This window comes from Chaetodon auriga, chromosome 24 (genome assembly GCF_051107435.1).
Source record: "Chaetodon auriga isolate fChaAug3 chromosome 24, fChaAug3.hap1, whole genome shotgun sequence".
Classification (NCBI taxonomy): Eukaryota; Metazoa; Chordata; class Actinopteri; order Chaetodontiformes; family Chaetodontidae; genus Chaetodon; species Chaetodon auriga.
In genome coordinates this window covers 6591931-6613635 of record NC_135097.1, presented here as the reverse complement: position 1 = coordinate 6613635, position 21705 = coordinate 6591931, and the positions used below count along the sequence as shown (strand labels likewise).

Genomic DNA, 21705 nt, shown 5'->3' with positions numbered 1-21705 from the left:
TGCACTTGCAAGTGCCTCCATACACAAATACGCACACATACACACAGGGCACCAGCTCCATCTGTCTTTGACATGGGAGAGCTTAATGACAGAGGCAGAAAAGCCAAAGAAAAGGCCTCCTCGTTCTGTCTCTCTCTCCCTCCCTCCCTCCCTCCATTTTCCTTCCCTCCATCTCTCTCCCTCTTGACCGCACTCCCCAACATCAATGCTCCATATGGAGCTCTCTGGACAGACTTTTTAAAACTCGTCTTGGCCTGGCACACAATCAATAAGACATCTAGACGTACACTCGCTTGCACACCAACTGTACACATTAATGAGTGTAATCTGGCGCAGGGGCTGGAACACACTGAGCAAGTACATACTCCATTACTCGTGCACATTCAATATGTCCCGAACACAAAATAATGAAATTTCCAGCGTGTGCTGTGGAGCCAACCTGCAGACACACACACACACACACACACACACACACACACACACACACACACACACTCCCTTGATGCTTGTTCTATCTTTAATGAAGTCTCCTTTGTGAATCCCGCAGCTCTGCCTCTGTTTTCTCTATACTGCCTGCCACCTGGCTCCAGCCGGTCCTCAGATAACATGTGTCCTAAATCGAAATAGTCCGACACGTCTGACCAGTTGCGGCGGATCTACAAAAGAGGTCATCACTGAACAGATTTGCCTCAATTTCAGAAAGTCGCGAGAGAACATTGTATTACTGAACGCAAAGGTTAAATCACATCACCTGGGTCTGATACAGCTCGAGCTCTGGGCCGTGAACGGGGAAATTGAACTGGTAAAGCTAGAAAGGTTTGCTGGAGGTGTATCTTCAGAATTGAGATCCAGAGAGGGCTTGTTGTTCTCTGCTCAGGCAGACAGACGATAGAGAAAACACAAGTGTTGTGCAGCACTGCACTGTCACACCTCAGACAGGTTACAGAGACAGACAGCAAAGGAAGCTCTTCAGATACCAAATAAATTTCTCTCTTTACCCACAGGTAATCAACATCTTTGCATGTCCTGTTCTGATTTAGTATTTAATAAAAGTAGAACTATTGATGCCACTGTGTAGAAAGCACAATCCCTGCGCAGATCTTTGGTTTTGAAAAAGGCTGCTACACTTGCGTAATCTCTCTTTTGAGATTATAATAAATTCAGCATGAGTTTTACTGTCCAATCATGTCAGGGTGCAGCTAAAACATGTCTGCACACACAAACAAAATCTGAATTGGACTGAAAGTGTACATAATCTGGTCACAATTCAACCAAAATAGTACTTAGATCAAGTAAAAGTACCTGGTGGAAAAGACAAACCTCCTGAAGTCCCCAACAGCTCGCCGACTGCAAGTCTGCACGCTCACATTAGCGATGTAAAAAGATGGGAAGACAAAGTCATGTGGGCTGTTTTAAGTAAACACAGCCACGGGAGACGCAGAGCAGAAATTTTCAGGCCGAGTGCGAAGACACGCAGCACTGTGATCTCACAAAATTAGACATTCATGATCAAAAAAAAAACCTGCACTGAGGTGACAAGTGTGACTGTAGCCAAAGAGCCACATCGAACGGCTGGGGTTTGGGGTTGAGATGTGCTTGGGGGAAACTGTCAGGAAAGAGAAGAGAGGGGACGAGGCGAGGGAGCCTTGAACCCTGAATGAACCGCCCTTCCCGCTCCCCTTTCCCCCCTTCTCACTCGTTGCTGAGCTGATGACTCACTGCTGGAACGAGAGGGATCCCAGGGGGAAGGACTGTGAGTCGTCGAGTTCGACCGCAGCGGCACCGCTGTAGCTCGTGCTCTTGTGCAGCACAGCCATCAATGACGAAGCAGGTAGTGCTTCTGGTAAAGGACCTGATGACCACACTGCTACAAGGATCAAACTCAATGCTTTTAGCTTCTGTGCAGACCATAGGTTGTGTTATGACTTCCACGTAGTCCGTCATTTTGAAGGACAGGGTCGTAAAACTTCCAACACAGTCTATCTCAGAGTGATAGCGAGACATAGCCTGTTTAAGAGCATTTAAAAACAACGTGATCACAGTAACATTCAACATATGGAACAAACTTACAGATAATGCATTTATAAAGACAAGGAGAGAAGAGGAACAGAGACGCCGACCACACGGTGACTTTTTACGTCAACGCCAAGCAGATGGGTTTTTTCCTCTATGGCAGCGGAAGGCACTAAAACACTGAGACCATTATGCCCGAACATGCAAATATGTACGATTGCAACTACAGAATTAGACAATCAAATTAAAATATAAAGAAACCATTTACAAGAAATTAAAAGGAACTCAGTTGACCTGCTGTAGCCTAGCCTGAACTTAAACCTTCTTCCTGGTCCACACAGACTTCAACCGGGGGCTCTGAACATGTCATTATCACGGACTGGTTCCAGCTTCTTTAAAGTAGGGATGTTCCTGTTTTTTGTCTTAGGATAATTGAATTTGTTTGGACTCTAAACTGATGTGGTTAATAGGATTCTGATAGTTGTAAACATCATGAAGAAGTTATCTTTCCCTTTATTCCACCAAGCTCAGAGCACAGCAAGCAGCACTTGGGCTGGTGGGACTTCGGTGTTTCAGCAGGGCAGAGGCTTGTCGTCACAGCTCTCCTTGTTGAGAGGTGGTCTTCTTACTATGGCACCCTCTTGCCTCTTTACTGAATTTCAGCCTCATTTATTTTCCCCTGGTGTCGGTCACACTGCACAGTTCCTCTAGTTTTGTCTTGATTAACCAAAACTAAAACAACCCAAAAGTGTGAACACTCCTCAGTGAAGCCAGTGACAACCTGAGCACCAGGTGCTTCATATCACGCAGCCACATCAATACTGAAGAAGTTTTTTGAGTTTACAAAGTGAGAATTTTCATAATATAACCAGTGGGGTTGTCCTGTGGCTATGTCACTTTGCTGAAGCATCTCAGACTCAATCTGCACCCCTCATGCATCCAGTAACACCACAGGATTTACAGTAACCACAGATAGAGAGATTTTGCCAAGGAAACGGTAACATAAACGCTCCATATCTGCACATGCTTGGTTATACAAAAATAGACTGAATATCAATACTGAAGCCAACAATGCAGCAAAAAACAATTATGTTCATTACTGATGATTCTGGCAATCATTTTCTCAATTAATGGATTGCTTGTTCTCTAAAATGTCACATAAAGGTGAGAAATGTCTGTCGTGACTTCAAACGGCCCAAAACCGAAACACATGCGAGAAAACCAGCGTGGGAATTTTTGCCGTCGATTGGTATAATTTATACACAACATTTTTTATCCAACCAATAAACCAGAAGATAATGAGATGCAATGATTTAAGACAGAGAAAAGTGGTAAATCCTCACAATTGGAGGAGATGCAATCAGAAAAACAACTCAAATAAACAATCGATTATCAACATAGCTGCTGAGTAATTTCCCACCAACTGACTAATTGATTAAATTACCTGTCGGTTCAGCTCTACAACAATGTGACTGCATCTTTCCAGTGCACATGCCTTAATTGTAAAATGGGACTGTTGAAAATGAGACACAGTCTCTCTGGACATCTATCAGCTCAGGCAAACTAACCACTGGCTTGCCCTGCCCTTGCCTCAAAACCACCCAAAGGACCGACTGCACTACAACAAGAGAAAAAAATAGAATTCCTGGCACAGAGAGAGAGAGAGGGGGAGAGAGAGAGGGGGAGAGAGAGAGAGAGAGAGAGAGAGAGAGAGAGAGAGAGAGAGAGGGAGGGAGAGAGATGACCTTTAGCCCACATGCTGTGAGATGATCCTCAGCAAACTAAACCAAATGCAGAGACTGCAGCGCGCTTGTGTGTGCATGTGCAGTTTAGCAGCGACTCTGTTAGCTCAGGGCTGCCGTCTGGTTTCAGTGCTGATGTCGTGATAGGGAAGAGGTCTGTTGTTCCTGCTGCTTGTTCCTCTTCAAAACATGTCATCTTTCCAAAACTGTCTACACTGTCATTAACGAGATGTGAGACGAGATGGTTTCCTGAGCCTTAACCGCACGCGCACACACACAAATTTGTCTTGAAATTAGAGTGCTTTAAAATAAAGCAAAAGCGGATTATGTTCAGTTCTCATGCAGCGAGGTGAATAATAAACACCAGTTGAATGTTGGTTAATTACGGCAAAGTCGGATGCGTTTGTCCAGCAGACACTTTGGCGGGTTGGGGTTGAGGTTAGAATATTTGAGGTCCAATTCTAATAAATCCAGTAGGGTGATAAATAGAGAAACTTTGCTGGTGGCTTTTTAGGATAAACCAACAAGTTAGTTTCCTTCCATGAGCTCATGTGAAACCTCACGTACATTCTTCAGCCGTGCTTCCAAAATGATGGTAACGGTAGAGAACATCAAACTGCAGCCACAAGTGCAAGATGATCAGCCGCAACATGAACAGCCCCTCTCTTCCAGAAAAAAAAGCATTGTTTCCTCGACCACAATCAATAGACTGTTCCACAAAATGACACACATGTCTATTACTTCATTGTGATTCTAAGCAAAGGCCAAAACCTCCTGACGTCAACAGCCACAGGAATGCCACCAGGCGGATTCTTCTGTAAAACTCTCCGGCAGCCTTAGTTAAACAACCAGACAATGCAAAGAAACATTTGGAGATAACAGTGTGCCTTTCCTGGAATCCCAACCCCTCTCTCTCTCTCTCTCTCTCTTTGTTCTTTTCCTTGAATATTTTCCTGACACTTGATAACTCCGTTTTGTGCCCTTCTCACTCTTTCTCAGTGCTTCCCTCCTGCAGAGGGGTGATGTAGGCTGCTTGTCTCCCCAGGGCTGCCATCGCTTGCCTGGGCAAATGCCAGCAGTGGTGTCCCTGGAGGCTGGCTTGCAGAAATCATGGGCTGGAATATGCCGTTTGGGTTTGAAGACATGCACAGATGCATGCTGAATGCATCCGTGCATGCAAGACTTGGGGCAGAATGGTACAACTTTGCTCCAAAACAAGCCAAATGCTCGCATGAAAAGATAAATCTTACTCAAAATCTGCCTGGTGTGAAATCCATTTGACAAGGTCTCCCTAATAACTCTGTCTCACTGCTATACCTGCACTGATGCGCTTAGTCCTAGCAAAGTTATTATGATAGCTCTGTAAAAATGTCAATCCAACGGCTTGCGAGGATCAATCAGCAGCAAAGCAATGTTTTCATCAGTTACGAGCCATTTACCTAAAGAGGATGGGAGCGAGGTATTGCTCTGTGGCTATCAGCAGACTTTATATGATGCCACTAATAGCCCCAAGGCTACAACATTTCTTTCAGGAAGGTTTACTACACACTGGCTTGCTGCTTGCCACTCCCTTTCTTATCTAATACAGTAATAGTGGCAGTTGCTTACAGCTGTGGGAGGTGGCTTCATCAGGGGCTTTCCCAACACGGGAGATCCTGTGTATATTTGTAACCTTCCTCTGAAGGGATGAAAAACCAGCCCACTGTGGCTGTCGGAGAACAGACAGATCGTTCTGACAGCAGCTAGACCCTTGAACAATGCTTCTGAGCCCTCACTACCACAGCTGAGAATAACAAAGCAACTATTTGGGCCAATAGAATAAGAAAATAAAGCTTTTCTCTCTAAGCCCGGCTCTCTGGTGAATTGTCCTGGAAGCTTTGAGCAGCATATTCTAGTCTTATACACTATATCTGAGGCCTGGCATAAGTCCTCTATTAAAAGACAACTTCAAAACACAGACCTCCTTCTGTCATCCCTAAGGAGAAAAGAAATGACCATGAAGAAAAACAAAATAGGCGGAGGAGCAAACACACAAGTGTCAATGGTGTTCATATTTTTTCCTCTCAATTTCAGCTGCCCCAACATAGGAAGTAGGTAAGAGTTTGCTCACTGAAGCTGAATGAAAGCAAACAGGAGTCAGACAGGGGGAATCGGTTCGTGTTTTCTGAATGAAACATCCTGAATGTGGAGGGACAGCGGGGACAAAAACTGCTGACACAGTAGAAACCACCATTCCCTTGGCGAAGCTGTAATCGCTACAAACAGAAAAGGAACAGGGGCAGGGAAAGGCGAACGCTGGGGCTGAGGAAGCTCTCTTGGAAGGGGAAAGTGAATGCAAGAGAAGACGACGAGACGCTCCAAAACAAGAGTCAGCGGATAGTTACGTACTTCCACCGCCTGTCGCATTTGCCTCATGTTAGCTTTCTGTCTCTCCTGTCTTAGCTAAGCAGCGAAGCCGATGCCAACAACAACACCAAGAGGACTTGGGCCTCTATCAAACATGACGCCAGGGCTGTTTTCAAAACCACACTGGCTTTAGATTTACATCAGAATGTTCCGTCCCATCCTTGCCGAAGCAAACAGCAGCAAGATTTTTTGGAAGACCCGGAGAAAAGAGTATGAGCTCAGACCAATGGATTTCAAGTCTTGCACAAGTAAATAAATGCCCCCTTGTCGTGGCTTTTGTATGAGATATCCCAACCCTTAAGCAGGCCCTGGGCTTGGAGAAATTAGGTAATGCAAGCCCCTCAAAAATGTCACTCAAACTCATCCTCTACAAAGGGAACCACTTGCTATGAATAAGCAAGAGGGAAGTAGAAGTACAGGGACATACTATGATGTTTTATCTGGTTTGTGCACACTATAACACGTGGCTGAGGACCGAAAACGGGGAGTGCCAAGCTGGCGGCGATCCAAGGCAAATTACGCAAAAATGTGCATTTCTATCCCCTTGGGTGTCTCATGTGGTTGTTCCTCTGGGACAGACAGACACAAACAGGCTGAAAAGGGAAACAAGAGAGTGAAGACACTGAGTCAACTTGGGCGTGTGGTGCTTTAAGAGGCCCATCATCACTCAAGCAAACAAGTTGAATCTGAACCCTGAATGAAACTATAGGCTTCAGGGGATATCTCAATCATGTGAGGTAATGGATATGCATGAACTTCCAAAACAATAGGCTACTGTAAGCATGAGAATAAATCCCCCTAAAGATGTCTGGCCGTAGCGCATTTGCTTTGGTGCTTTGCTTGCGACTTCTGTACAGCTCCCCCCTGGCGTATACCCCCCTCACACACACCACACACTTTGAAGATTTTCACAGCTCTGGGTGGATATAGGAAAGCTTTGGAGGCTGCAGGATACTGAGGTGACGCACAGATCAGGTAGCTTGTATCATCTCCATCGTTAACCTATCCATCAATGCTGCAGCTTAGGTAGCAGAGTGTGTGTGTGTGTGTGTGTGTGTGTGTATGTGGGTGGACATGGGGCTGCTGCTTTGAGGGGTGGGGGGGCGGGGTGCCTTTTAACTCTAGCCCAAGCCTTTGCCACCATAAAGGTCAGCGCTTCGACATCTGCTGCTCTCTCTGAACCTCTCCTTTCATAAAGGGAAGCAGGGAAGAGGAGAGGACCCCGGGGAATGGATGCACGTGCACGCACACACACGTACACGCGCACACACACAAACACACAGATCAACTTTTATGTCGAGATACACTTCCATACACACACTCACTTGATCACTTCAACACAGCCGCAGAGCTCCAAACACACACTCATTTACCCATGCTAACAAAAACAAGAACACAAGGTTTGGGCCTCAAAGAAAAGCTCGGTGGTATCATTACAGCAGCACAGACGTTTGGCTTTTGGCCTTAAAGACGCTATCGTTCTTTTTTTTTATTTTTGGCAAAGGGATTGGGGGGGGGTGTAGCTAAATGGAATCCCGTCCCCCAGGGGCACAGCAAAGGCAGAGCAGTGTTGAAATAAGTGATTCATGCTTTTATCATCCCAGGTGAACACTGCTGCTCTTTCAGCTATCAGTTCATCGGTTTCTCTGGCAGAGAGGACGAAAGATTACGAAAGCAACGCCGTCTTTTTTTTTTCATTTGTTTTGTTTTGTTTGCCTCTAACATACATGAAGGGAGGCGATCAGGAGGTTTTGTGCCAAAAAAAACTTTGTGTTATTGTGGTAACCTATAGTGTTCTCAGTAAGGCCAGGCTACACCAGGACAGGAACATTTGGGGTTTCACTTGCACATTTGCACAACACACAAGAGTATTACAACAGTTGTTATCTAGAACTGAAAGGCCAGTTGACAGAAAACTATATTCTGATAACTAATGAATAATTTGAGGCCTATTTCAAGCAAAAATGCCAAACATTTTCTAGTACCATATCTGAAATTTTAATATTTTCTGCTTTTCTCTGTCACATCATTTTAAAAGGAAGATCAGGAGATTTTGTACTTTTGGTTTCAATATATCACCTAGGGCTTGGGGAAATTGTGATTTTTCTTATGATAATCAGTAGTCATTTAACTCAAAAATCAGGTCAGGTGAATCAGTTATGAAAGTAATAATTGCAGCCCCAATCTCATCTATTTCACTCAGCAATAGTTCTGAACATTTTCACTATTCAGTGCATAAGGTGTGGCTCCAAAATCTGCATCAATATAAAAAGAAACATCTACTCACTGTGCATTTTAACTCTGTGGTGCATGTTTGGCTTAAAATTATAGCCCTCATGTGATCTAAGGTATACAAGACATTGCAAGGACAAATCAGTACAGACGACTTCAATATCTGCCATTGAAATCAACGGTAAATGAAAATGAATTAAATCTAACCACTGATGTCGTTCTCTGCAAAGAAGCAAGCTGAAATCTCTCCTGAGTCACCTTTAAAGTACACATGGACCGAGTTTTTGTTTCTTGACACACACCGTAGATTTTGTCCATGCTACAAACTTTGAGCCCTTCAGCAACTACAGGAGTTCTACATTGAAAGAAGCTTTCTCTACACTAAGACACAGTGCTTCATAAAATTTTATTATGAACTGTCAGATTAATTAGTAACTGTCACCTACATCCATGCACATCCAGTATAAAACACCACAGTGAGAATGGTGGTTGGTTCAGACACAAAACACACACGTAATGATCTTCTGTTGTTTGTTGATCAATAAGATTTCCAGGAGGCAAACTACATCAAACAGAAACGCAATGCAAATATATTTAGAAGTACAACGCTGACCAAAACCAGGGCTACAGCAAAACACTAGTAAACTTTAGTGACAGTAAATCCAGTAGAAGCTACAAGTTTTAATTCAGACAGAAACATACAACCACAGCTTCTCTGTAACACTATTACAATGTAGTTATAATGCCACTAACAAGCCCATGGCTGTGGAGCCCCTCCCTGTGTAAAACCAGAAGAATTCAAACAGTACACGGTCAGACTCTGTGATGCCTCCAACCGTTACTGTGAACATGGTCTGCCATCGCCTAAAGAGACCCCTTATGGCACTTTAATTTTCTGTTAAACCTCTCTCGCCCATGCACACACCCTCCCCATCTTCCTCTCAGACAATGACCTCCCCACTCCTTCTCCCCCACTTGCAGAAAAACACACAGCCAAACACACATGGATCTGGAGATATCATCTGGACAGGTGGCCAGCCACCCAGACCTGACCCGCCTGCCCTCTAGCTCGCTCCCTCCCTCCCTCTGCCGACTCCCCCTACAACCCCCTCCTCAACTGAAATCAGTTCAGGTCTGCTGGAAAGCCCCAAATGAACATGCACAGCAAAACCACCACCCCCGGCCCACCTCCCCTTCTCCTACCAACATACACACACCTCCAGCAAGCCCTGCAAATGTCTGTCACCCACTGAGCTGTCTGTGGGGATTATAGCCTCAAGAGTGCAAAAAATTAAAAGAAAAAAAAAAAGGGGTTTGTGTCTAGCTAATGTGAAGGCAAATAATTTTAATCTGGGTTTACACAACAGACTGACGAAAGCACAGAATGCAGTCGGCCCACTGGAGCACAAGCAGGTCCAGACTACAGCCTATTTATGTTGAATAATATGGTCATATTACTGAGGATGAAATGGCAGACTAAACAAGGCAGCACTGCTCTGCTTTACTAAGAAATATATCCTCGACATCCTCTAACCATCAATTCAATGGGCAGTTTGAAAATGTTAACAAAGCCGATTTTCCCATTAAAAGCCTTGGCTGACATACTTATCACGGATGTATTATCCAGTAGCAATTACTGAACGCGCACTAAGCCTAATGAACTCTTTCAATTTTGGAAAATGTATCCATCTCAGAGATAAAAACTTTAAATTCGCCACAGAAAAGAGGCATTTCAAGACTTGGTTTTTAAGGAGCTGGTTATCCAATATTCAGAGCTCGTTGGGGGGGAAATGATTTCAGAAAACGTCACTTTTATCATCAGCAGACTGCAAATGAGAAACTAAATCAAATGCTCACAAGGCAAACTGAAAGACTTGGCTCATTTTTTCAGTCCTGATAGGGTTAAGTACACATGGCTGCGGGTGTTTATCGCTGAATTTTGTCCTAAGATGCACTCCACGTCTATGGATAACCAGTGTTTGGATGGGGGTTTCATTAGAAATCTGCTGACAGAGTATACATGCAGATCGCGGTCTTAAGTAACAAGTAAATACTATTTCCCAGCACTGCCGTCTGCTTTAAGGGTGCTGAAGTCATAAAAGTACACGCTATTCAACTATGTGTGCCAGCTCTAAGCTTAAATATTCACAGCATAGCGAAAACTATCTCACGGCGTCAACAAATGCAGTCAACACTTAAAAACACTGCCATAAAGGATGCCTTGCTCACAAAGCCGCAACGTGTTTCAGTCAGATATCGCTAGCTAACGTCCATTATCGGACAGCTAGCTGTGTGAAGTCGTGAATACAATTCGTAAACGTGCTGCCCGGCTAAACGCTGAGCACATTTCGAAAACACAAGCAGGACCAGGATTTGTACAATTGCTTTAATTCGGAGAAAAGGAGACGCCATACCAGCGTTAAATTCTTTTCAAAACCATGCCTCGCTGCTTGTGTTTAGCTCGCTGGCTAGCCTACTAGCTAACAGCTCGCCGTTGTCTGGGAAAAAAAAGACCACCGAGGGTGAAGTATCGCTTAGCTGGGGCTAGCTCACAAAACACCGCAGCAACAGTCAGCTCAGGCAAGTAACGTTAACTGGTCAAAGAAAAAAAAACACTCGCACGCAAACACACTGAGACAAAGAAATGACTTCTGACGAATAAAACAGTAGCCAAAACACTGCAGTGTGCCCAGGCTACAACACATAGATTAACATTAAGCTATTACATAGTAATAACTTGTATTCTCTTCAACTCCGCTCCCCACCACCAGCCCCGAATCTCAGACTCACCCTGTCACAACAGGCGCCATCTTCCACAAACTCTCACCAAAACTCCAATACTCGCGATATCCTTTCTCTCCCACAGCCCAACAATCCGCCGAGACAACAGAAGCAGACTGGAGGTGTAGGGACGAGGGAGACGGAGAGAAAGGGGGTGGGTGAGGAAGACAGAGAAAAGGGGAGGCGGCGGGCAGAGAGAGAGAGTGAGCGAACAGGGCAGACGCCACAACAACAGGCGTGGGAAACTTCGAAGATCACGCGAGGTTTGGAAAACTCTCACAATAGGCGAGCATAGAGGGAGCGTCCCCTATCGCGAGATATGCGTGAAGCGGAGTAGTTGTTTATCTTGTGACGCTGAAATACTATTCCCACGTGTTTACCGGGTAATAAATTACAGCACCGATTGGTTTGGGGAAATAAACCCTGGCGAGGAAATCCTCGGTTTTCCCAGGCTCACACAGATTTTGTAGTATGCATCCTGTCTCCTGATGGTGTCTCTGCAGCATTCAGCAGCAACAGCTGCATGTAATTACAGCCTAAATATAATTTTTATTTAATAATACTTCCCAGTAGTATACACAACAAGCAGGAGAGGTGATGAGACTGCAAGGACGCGCTGACTTTAAATAAGAGGAGGAATTAATGGAGGGTTTCTGCACACCACATTTACAATTCCCTAGGGTAACATAGCAGTTCCTGTTTAGAATGTGGAAACAATGGTGTGAACACATGTGAATGGGCCATGCAGGGCAGATTAGTGCATTGCCATCACATTGGGGAGCCCCATGACCACCCTCCTCCTCACAGCCCAAACCTCAGTCTAAGTACAAGGGAGGCTATTATTTAGAATGATCATGCTTGGAAATGTGGCATGGGCTTTATTAGCCTCTCTGTTTGTAACTGCCTCGGTTTCTCCTCCAGCCAGATTGCATTTCCAGAAGTGTGTGTGTCTGTTTTATCGTCGCCACCACAATCGAATCAGGTCATTCTTGTTTATCTGGGAGGGGTCAGAAAGCCGTAAACCTTCATGTAGGTCTCTGTGTTGTTGTCTCTGCAGCCTTCATTTAAATATGTTTGGCATCTTTGTTCACTTTACAAGTGACTTCAAGTGGGAGTTTTTCCAACTTCAAAGATGAAAGTGAAGGCTTCTGAGACCACACTGATGGCAAGTCAATGCTCTCATTTGTTCGATGTGTGTGTGTGTGATCTGCCTGCGGCTGTTTTGTATGGAAAAAATGGCTGTTGGCTGATTGAAAAAAGACCAAAAAAAGATGAATACAAGAGGAACACTTGGCAGAGTTGGCACAAGGTTTAAATGCATTGAATATTTTAAACTACGAGCACAGTTGTTTCTTTCTTGAAATATGTGGGCGTGACTGGTTTAAGAGTTTGACATTTTGGGGAATACGCTTATTTGCTTTCTTGCAGAGACCAGAAACACATTTTTGTGCAGATTCAACAAACATGAAAGAAAATCTGTTCAGTGAGCTTGAGCAATGCTAGCTGTTTCCCCCTGTTTTCAGTCTTTGTGCTAAGCTAAGCTAGCTGGCACCAGCTTCATATACCATACAAGCATGAGAGTGGTATCAATCCTCTCATCTAACACGTCACCAAATATTAAACTGCTCCTTTAAGTTTTTGCCCATCTATCCACACACCAGACACTTTCTACTGTATAAGGATATTTTCTCTGCATAAAGTAGCAGATGCGATCTCCTCCAGTGCACGCTGCAGAAATCTACACATTTCAGATTTTTCAGATGCATAATTCATTTTTATGGAGCTTCACTGGTCTGCCAGGAAGAAAGAGGGAGAGAAAAAAAAAAGGGCAGAGAAAAGAGTTTGCAGGGATGAGGTTTTGCATGAGAGTGTGCCTGGCCCACAGCCCGCACTATGAAGACATAGAGACGAGGACCTCATCCTGCCCTCAACCATTTTTCCTTTCCTTCTCTTTTTTATAGTCGGCGGAGAACCTCCAGTTACACTCACAGTTGAACGGGGAAGCATAAAGTTTCCTCAAATGTTTTACAGCTGAACACAGTAAAAAAAAAGAAAAAAAAAAAAGGAGAGACTACCCAAGTGCAAGAGCTTTTCAGAGAAAATGGGAGTGAGATAGGAAGAGAGAAGAGGCCCTTTTCTTGATGATATGTTAACTTTATATTTAGAGGTGTTCAGGGTTTGAACTTTGACTTTTGTTGGCTGTTGTAAAACATATAACATGTTTTAAAGAGCACTCATACGTACGATTGAAGGTTTCCTTGAGCCTCCTTCTCTCTCTTCTCCTTTAATTTGTTCACTGACCGAATAGCAAATTTTCAAAGCTTTTATTTGAATCAATGAGCGTGTAGTGAGCTTCTGCAGATGTCTCAATCTTCCCCCAATGTCTCATTTTCTCATCAGGAGTAAATAACATTTATTTTAATTGAGATGGAGCCAATTCAAGCAATCGTGACTAAGCCATAAGCCTCAGGTCTATAAATCCATTCACTTGACTGCTTAAGCTCGTGGCTCAGAAGGAAAAGGGATTGAGATAGAAAGATTCGTGCCCCCGTGTGGAAAAGCCACTCAGTCAATCATCTCATCTATGTTATCGCTATAAAAATTTGCCCTTATACTGTTACCTACATGTGTTTGTCATCCAACACCAATATTTGGTCAGAAAAAGTTTAAAGGGCCACCGAATGAAGCAACTTTGTGACTGGTGTTGCACAGATTGACCATTAAATCTCACAATTCCTTTCTTTTCGAGGGTTAAGATGAAATTTTGAAATTAACACGTTTTGTTCTGCGGTCCAGGCAATTTTCACATCCAGCTTATCCTGCTAAGCTGAAGCACTACTGGCAGTTCATATAAAAGTAAAGGGGGGGAAATGATTTCTATCTGCAGATTTGAGGGGTGAAAATGGAGCAAGGGAGCAAGCGAGCCAATTAAGGAAGTGCAGTCTGAGTTTCCTGATTAGCAGCCCTTTGACTCGAAGTCATTTGATACAGCCGGAGGGTGGTGAAACTTCCTGAAATGAGCAGACGCCACTGAAGCACAGTCAAAGCAAGAACCAGTGACAGACAGAAAGGTGGGTCGAGAGACACTGGGTCAAATGTCGGACTGGTGAGCAGGCAGACGAGTCGATATTGTTGATGTGAAGGATCAGCTGGGTGCCAGACAGGGACAGGAAATCAGACTTTGTCACCTCACTGAACTCCTACATACATTTACTGCAACAAACAACTTCTCATGCAGCAACCAGAGCAGCTTCATCATATCATATTCCCTCAGTGGACATCACAAGATTAAAAGTCACAAATTAATCAAGTCTGGCTCGTGTGAGTCTGAGTTCACAGCAGAGGGAAGGGCGTCCCTGTCTGTCCATCCGCCCGCTATGTCCATCTGTCTTGCTCTGCAGCCACACGGGAAAACCCAGGGGTGGAGGAGGGCAGACGGTTTGACAAATGGAGAGGATGATCGGTCCGAGAGGGCCGCGCCTTTGCTCCCCTCTCGCCCTCTGTCCCAAGCCTCCCACTTTTATCACATGACTGTCATTACAATTAGGTCCCAAAGACATCACAGGGCCTGACAGGAAAAAAATGGCAGGGTGATAAGTTTGCAGACTGTCAAGGGAACCAAAGCCTGTTTTGCAAGCCTACTCTTTTGAAAGAGAGACGAATCAGAGACATGAGGAAAGAGACGTTTCCCCTTTCCTGGACCTGTACGGTTCACGATGAGTTCAAGCTGCCAAACGTATATGGGGTGAGAACTGCACAGGCACGCTATGTGGCAGCTCTGACATAGCCCCAATATGACATTGGAAAATAAGCAATATGATATGATTGACTTCTACCTCAGTGGCTTTGTAGAGTCTACCTTTGGGAACAGAATCAGTTTATGGCTTTAATGAAACGCTTTATGATCTATTCAGTCAGTCTGATAACTGATAACATGTCTAGTTTATAATCAAGAGCAATCAATCCACAGCATGCATGGTTTACAGCCTTTCATACCGTGGCAGTACTGTAGAGCTGGATTATGGGCTTTCACACACATGACACAATCACAAGGACCCATAAATCCATTAGTGCGATGGTTATCAGCAGAATCAACAAGCACAGATAGATACAAAAACCAAAAACCACCACGTTTCCTCTGTTACCCGGGGAGAGATGTCAGCTCTGCAGCCGCAGCACTTTTCAGATCGTCCTGCTGAGGACTGCGCACGGCAGATTTCATTCTCGTTTTCACCAGAGAGAAGTCTTTTCATGAAAAGTTATATGAGTGCCGGTCTGGGCCGACTTGGCTCTGCTGCTTGTCACCATCTTTTTAAATCAGAGTTTGCCTCAGGGCATTCTTCTTTGATTAAAAAAGCAGAGTTGATCATGAGCTCTGAAAAGATGTTGAATGCATTGTGATATGGAAAGTATAAAAGCAGCTTGTTGCCTTTATTTATGGTTGCAAACTGTCCCTTGAAAAGCATGTGACATTATAAGAGGGGAATTTTGGGGAACTGAAGTATACCACTGGGCTTAAATGAAGTGAAATGCCACATTTGTGGACATCCAATCATATATTTTGACATTCTTTATATGAAACACATTGTACAATATTTTACTGGGAGAGTTCTAATGAAGCCCTGAAAGTACATAATAAGGATTTTGCTGTAATGTCATCAGTTCAATAGTAGCACTCCTTTCACCAACACTCACTTGGTTTTGGTTTGTATTCAATAATTTCACAGCTAGCACATTTATGAGGCCATTACTTTAACTTTTAACTTCTCTCACCCGTATGGATGTAAACTACAGTACAAGCACTTTACATGTATTTCTCAAGAATAAAAATATCTCAAGACTTCCTTAGTATAGACACTGCAAAGATTAGATGAGAAGATTGATAGCAGTCACCACCCAACAGCTGGTTAGCTTAGCTTGGCACAAAGACTTGAAACAGGGGGAAACAGCTAGCTTAGCCCTGTCCAGAAGTAGACGAATCTGACTATCAGTGCTGCTAAAGCTAGTTAGCTGCTACCCTGTTTGCAGTCTTTATGCTATGCTGAACTTGGCGAACCACCCAAAAGCTGGTTAGCTTAGCTTGATGCAAAGACTTGAAACAGGGGAAAAAAGCAAGTTTAGCCCTGTCCAAAGGCAGACAAATCCACCTACCAGCATCTCCAAAACTAGTTAGTTAGCTTCTTCCCAGTGTTTATACTGCTCTAGGCTTGGCTAACCACCAACAGCTGGTTAGCTTAGCTTAGCCTGGCTCTGTCCAAAGTCATTAAAAAACCGCCTACAAACCACTCTAAAGCTGTCAAAATATCACATTGTATTGTATTTGTTTAATCCATACACAAACAGTAGTGTATAAACAACAATTTGCTGTCTTAGTGGGAGTTATGTGGTGTAACTATTTATTGGCAAACACTAGCTGGATAGAGTTGGAAGCTTCCCAGAGTCTTTTCATCACAGTAAGGTTGCCAGGTTTGGTGCCACTGTTCCTGCACGGAGACCTGTCCCAAAACCGGTGCTCCCCAGTGGTATCTGGCAACCTGTGCTATACCTAGAGAAGCTGCACGGAAGTAGATAAGCTGTTGTTTGTCACAAAATACTCAGAGCATGTAGCACTGTTTTTAAGATAGCTGTTTCCCCCTGCTCCTCGTCTTTATGCTAGGCTATGCTAACCATGTCCTGTCTCCGGCTCTGTGATTAACACAAAGGCGTGATATTGATTTTCTCATCTTACTCTTGCGAGAGAAAGCAAATAAGCACACTGTTCCTTTAAAACAGTGTCCTAAAATAACACGGTGAATGTTGATAGTTCAGTCGCTCCATTAGGAATTAGGAGCATTAGGAACCTAACAACCACACTGGCTTCTTGAAAGGTTGCTGGTTCCAATTCTCAGTCCAGATGGGAGAAGGTTAGTGAGGTAATGCTCTCCAATCCTTCAACAACTACCACTGAGACTCCCTTAAGCAGTGTATTGAGTATAAATCCCTGTTTCTCAAGTGAGGCTAAGTAAAGAGAAGACAGGCACAGGAACTCAAAAACATGCATGTTCTTTTTTTTTTTTTTGACAAGATGTTGTAATGCAGTAACACTCATTGAACCCTCCCCGGATGAATCAGCATTTCAACAAATAGTCGTAAAGCTCAAATGATCAAAATTCATCATTTTAGAAGTCAGTGAGCTGTTGCAGGCAGATTGTACAACCGTTTCAAGAACTTTGATAACGTCAGACGAGCGACAGCGATACAAACGAGGCAGGTTAATCATAAAACATGCAGAGAGGAAATGAGAGTTGATTTGCCTTTGTGCTTTTCACTCCATCAGTCTTTCTTTTATGACTCAGCCCTGATGCATCCAGTCACTTTCACTTCTGGAGTGCTTCTTTGGACTCGTGTTACTGTGAGTGACATCCACGTTCCACCTCGGAAAATCTGAGTCGATGCATGCAGCCCCAAACAAAGTCTCCTCTCGACCCCTTTTGCATGTGCAAGGATCCAAAGCCTGGTTTATGGAAGCTATAAGAAGTATAGGCTGCAAGAATCCTCTAACCTCAACACAAGTTATTTTGTTTGTTGTCAGGATGTGGTTGAAACATCATCTCCTGGGCCTAAAGATTCGGTATCGCGGTCGGCTAGGCCGGGGGCCAGTGTTTTCAGAGAGGTTTTGTCCCAGAAAAAAGAGCAAGAAATCCTCCAAAATTCAAACCCTTAAGAGACTAATCAGGAACAGGGTCAAAATGTCATAACAATGGAACCTTCCAACAAAAGTAAAGCTCTCCACTTTGTGAAAACCCTCCTGGGATATTCACATCCAGTAAACTAAGAGCATAACTCGTTTAGCTTGGCCTGCCGCCCTTGTCAGTTAAGACTTCTAAAGCCAAAGCTTGGTGAAGGCTCATGGCAGAAGCGGCCTGATAATGTTACAATACAGAATGTTAATGTTTTTTTAACAAGAGCGAGTGACAGGCTGTATTATATCATGACAAAAAGATTGATGGACAGTTATTAGTGGGCACAAAGCACTTTGGTCAGCTCAACCTAAACCCAAAGAAATACATTTTTGCTTGTCGAGGACATCTCTGATGAATTATTTCACTGAAATGAAAAAGAATAACTGCTCCTGCGATTATTAAACTAATATTCGTGTAAGTTTGTTCTCATTTTTCCTGCACCTCATGCACTCATGAACTTGTAAAACATGATATATAGTATATTTATATGACTTTATAAAAAAAAAAAATCTGGGCTGCTATTGCAATTGTTTAGAAGATAGTGTTTAGATAGACGGTTTCACTTTGTTAACCGCAGCATATTTGGTTGGCGGGGGGTTTGGAGGGAACAAGCCTCAGCCAAGTGAACCTCTAAAACCTTGACCTTTGCCTCTTTAACGCCCACACACTCACGCTCTCTCCTCATGCGCACACACACACACACACACAAACACACACACACACACACACTTGCAAACATTTTGCAGCCCCTGCCTCGTCCGCAAAAATAAGAAAAATTCTCTCTGACACACACGAGGAGGAAGAGGTGATACAGTGCAAAAAACACACGCCCACACACTGAGCACACACACACACACACACACACAACACACACTCTCTGGCCGAGTGACTGCACCGCTGAGGCCGTGACCCTCTGCGCCCTCCTCCCCTCCTCCTCCATCTCCCAGGCTGTCTGTCTGGAGGCCGATCGAGGCGAGGGAGGCGGGGGTCGGCGGGGGGCGTTGTGAGCAGGAAGAGGACTGGTGATTAGGATGAGTTGGCGGGGGTAGATACCCCTGACCCTCTGTCCCATTCTTGGCAGCCACTCTGCCGCTCCAGGAGAGAAAGAGGGAGAGCGAGGGAGGCCCTGCAAATATTTGTGATGGATCCACACCCACAGATTAGATAGTGGACCTCCGCACTCACGGCTCTGTGGATGGCAATGTCGGTCAGACATTAATGCCTCGACATCTACTGGATGGATTGCCATGAAATGTGGGACGAACATTCATGTTGCCCTCAGGATGAATTGTAATTACTTTGACGATCCCCTGATGTTCGTAAAGTACTTTATCAAAACCTGCAACACTATGACCCTCCCTCTGCTGTATTGTGTGCTTATTAGCAGAAGTGATCGTGCTAATATGCTAAACTAAGACGATAAACACGATAAACATTACACTTGCTTAATGTTAGCATGTTAGCATTCTCATATTATTATTTAGCTCAAGTGTTTTTCTTCAGCGCCCTCTTTTTATCAAATTTCTCTCACCTCTTTTTAATATGAAACTACTTACTTATTTATTTCCTCATCTATATGACTGTATGGCTTCAAATCTTTCCTGCCTCCTACGCTGACTGAACTAAGTTAAATTAAACTATGTTGAGAATGAACGTTGACCTTGAAAACATCAATCTGCACTGCTGTTACCACACCAACCCAGCAGACTCCTTCCACTGATGAAGGTCAGTTACTGGAAAAGCCAGTAAGTGGTACTTGAATCAAGATTTTCAGTCCATCTTACAGATGCTTTAAGTATGTTTTTGTATTGTTTCAAGCCCAATGCTGTTGTGTTTTCTGTGTTCTGTATTAAACTGTAAAATGTTACGACATGACGATAATTTAATGTTTCTGAGAGCTTCAGAAAATTCTTATCACAAGTGGACCTCATGCTGCAAATTGTTCTGTCAAGCGTTGAAAAAAATCCATATCTGAATAAATGCAGAAAGAATTTTTAACTTGCTGTTTGGGCTGACAGGTCAAAAGTGGTGATTTGTGCTCACTTTATTAAACTTTGGAGTCTACAGTGAATTTGCAATCCCCGTTTTTGGCCACATGCAGACCCCATGAGTCTGCACCTGCACTTCTGCGCCCTTTCCGCCAAGTGTCTTTTCATCGATTTCGAAGGAACATCATGCGAGCATGCGCACCAGAAATTCAAGACTCTCAAACATGCATCACATGACGGACAAAAGTCAGCACTTGACCAAAACTCCCCATCCACACTGCTATGTGAGACTAAAAAATTGAAATTCATCCACTCTGGGGAGCGTTTGTGAAAAGCTTTATGTGGTCTTGGAAGACCAGAACTGATGAAAGAAGACGTGTTTTCAGATTTATCTGCATTTATGCGGCGCGACTGAGTGACATCGAGTGATTGGGCTGAGCCAGCAACTCTGTACATGAGCAAGTGAGCGAGGCCGGATACGAGAACAAGTGAGCGAGTGAACAGTAGTACTGTGAACAGACGGGTGAGGAAATGGGGTGGCAGGCATTCAGCGGGGGAGCTTTAGAAACGCAGGTGCCTTAATTGTCCTCCAATAAAGCCTCGGCGAGTGGGCAAACCTGTGAATGAGTGTCTGCTATAAAGAGGGTTGAATGAGGCGCACGTGAATAAATGAATGAGTGAATGAGTGAATGAATGAGCCAACGAGTGCCTGGAAGAGTAAGCACTCTGTGGGGAAGCTGGAGGAGATTGTGGATGTAGAGGGGGATCAGAGGAGGAGGGGGGTGAGGACGAGACAAGTGATGTGATGTATGGGAGGTAAAAAAGACACAGGAGAAGAGGAGGGGGTGAGAAAAAGGAAAGAAGCAGAGAAAAATGGTGAAGGAGTAATAAAAGAAAGGTGGGTAAGAGAGAGAGAGAGAGAGAGAGGGAAGAGGGAGGTGGGGTGCAAAAATCAGGATAGAAGTGGGGGGCGAGGGGGTGAGGTGTGGGGAGTCTTTCAGCAGACCCGTCTCAGACAATGTGACATGGCACACGCTATTAATTCTGGCTCAGCGGAGAGACCCTGCCTCGCCATCTGCTCAGGGTCAGGGGCATTCGAAGGGGTCGGCGTCACATCCACCCTCCACCCCCCAACCCACCCACCTCCACACACACATACAGAGACACAGGATCCCCCCTCCCCTCCGTCCTCGCCTGGCAGACACCCGGCCAGGCCCGCGTGCATTTCCATAAAACAATTGCGAGCCAACCTGCTCCCGTGTCGGGTGGGTGGGGTTAAGAGGGGAGTAGAACGCCGACTAGCCTCCTTTAACAATGGCCTGTCAGATGAAAAGGCCCTTGGTGAACTTGATATACATTACAAAAGAGCCACACCACGGTAGGCCCCGGGCCCAGCCTCGGCGACCTGCGGTTGGATTTGAGCTTGGCGTTCATGCGTTTGTTTGCAGTTTGCACCCCACCCTCCCCCCAACCCCACCTCCTTCCTCTTAACCCCAACAAAATTACATACACACACACACACACATGCGCGCGTGGCAGGCTGGTGTTAGGCGGCAAAGGTGGCGGTGTAAAAAGTGCAGTAAAAAAAAAAAAAAAAAAGCTAAAAAGCAAAGTGCTGAAATGATTCATGTTTTAAGCAGACGGTTTAGTCCAAAGACAGAAACTGAATCAACAACACTTTGGATTATTGGTGCATCATTTAATTTATCATGCAAAAAATGCTGCTAGTTGCAGCCTCTAAAATGTGAGAATTTGCTTTCCAGTGGTGGAAAAAGGCATTCAGATCTTTAAATTAAGTGCAAATAGCAATATCACAATGCA

General features: G+C 44.3%; 1 protein-coding gene across 1 annotated transcript in view; it reads right to left on the bottom strand.

The window, feature by feature from the left end:
• Positions 1-11313, bottom strand: part of rbpjb (recombination signal binding protein for immunoglobulin kappa J region b) — a 46652-nt gene extending 35339 nt beyond the window's left edge. The window contains exon 1 of the mRNA XM_076724918.1: positions 11184-11313. Coding sequence (XP_076581033.1) covers positions 11184-11203 — 20 coding nt within the window. The 5' untranslated portion in view covers positions 11204-11313. The remainder of the gene's footprint in view (positions 1-11183) is intronic.
• Positions 11314-21705: the final 10392 nt, after the last annotated feature.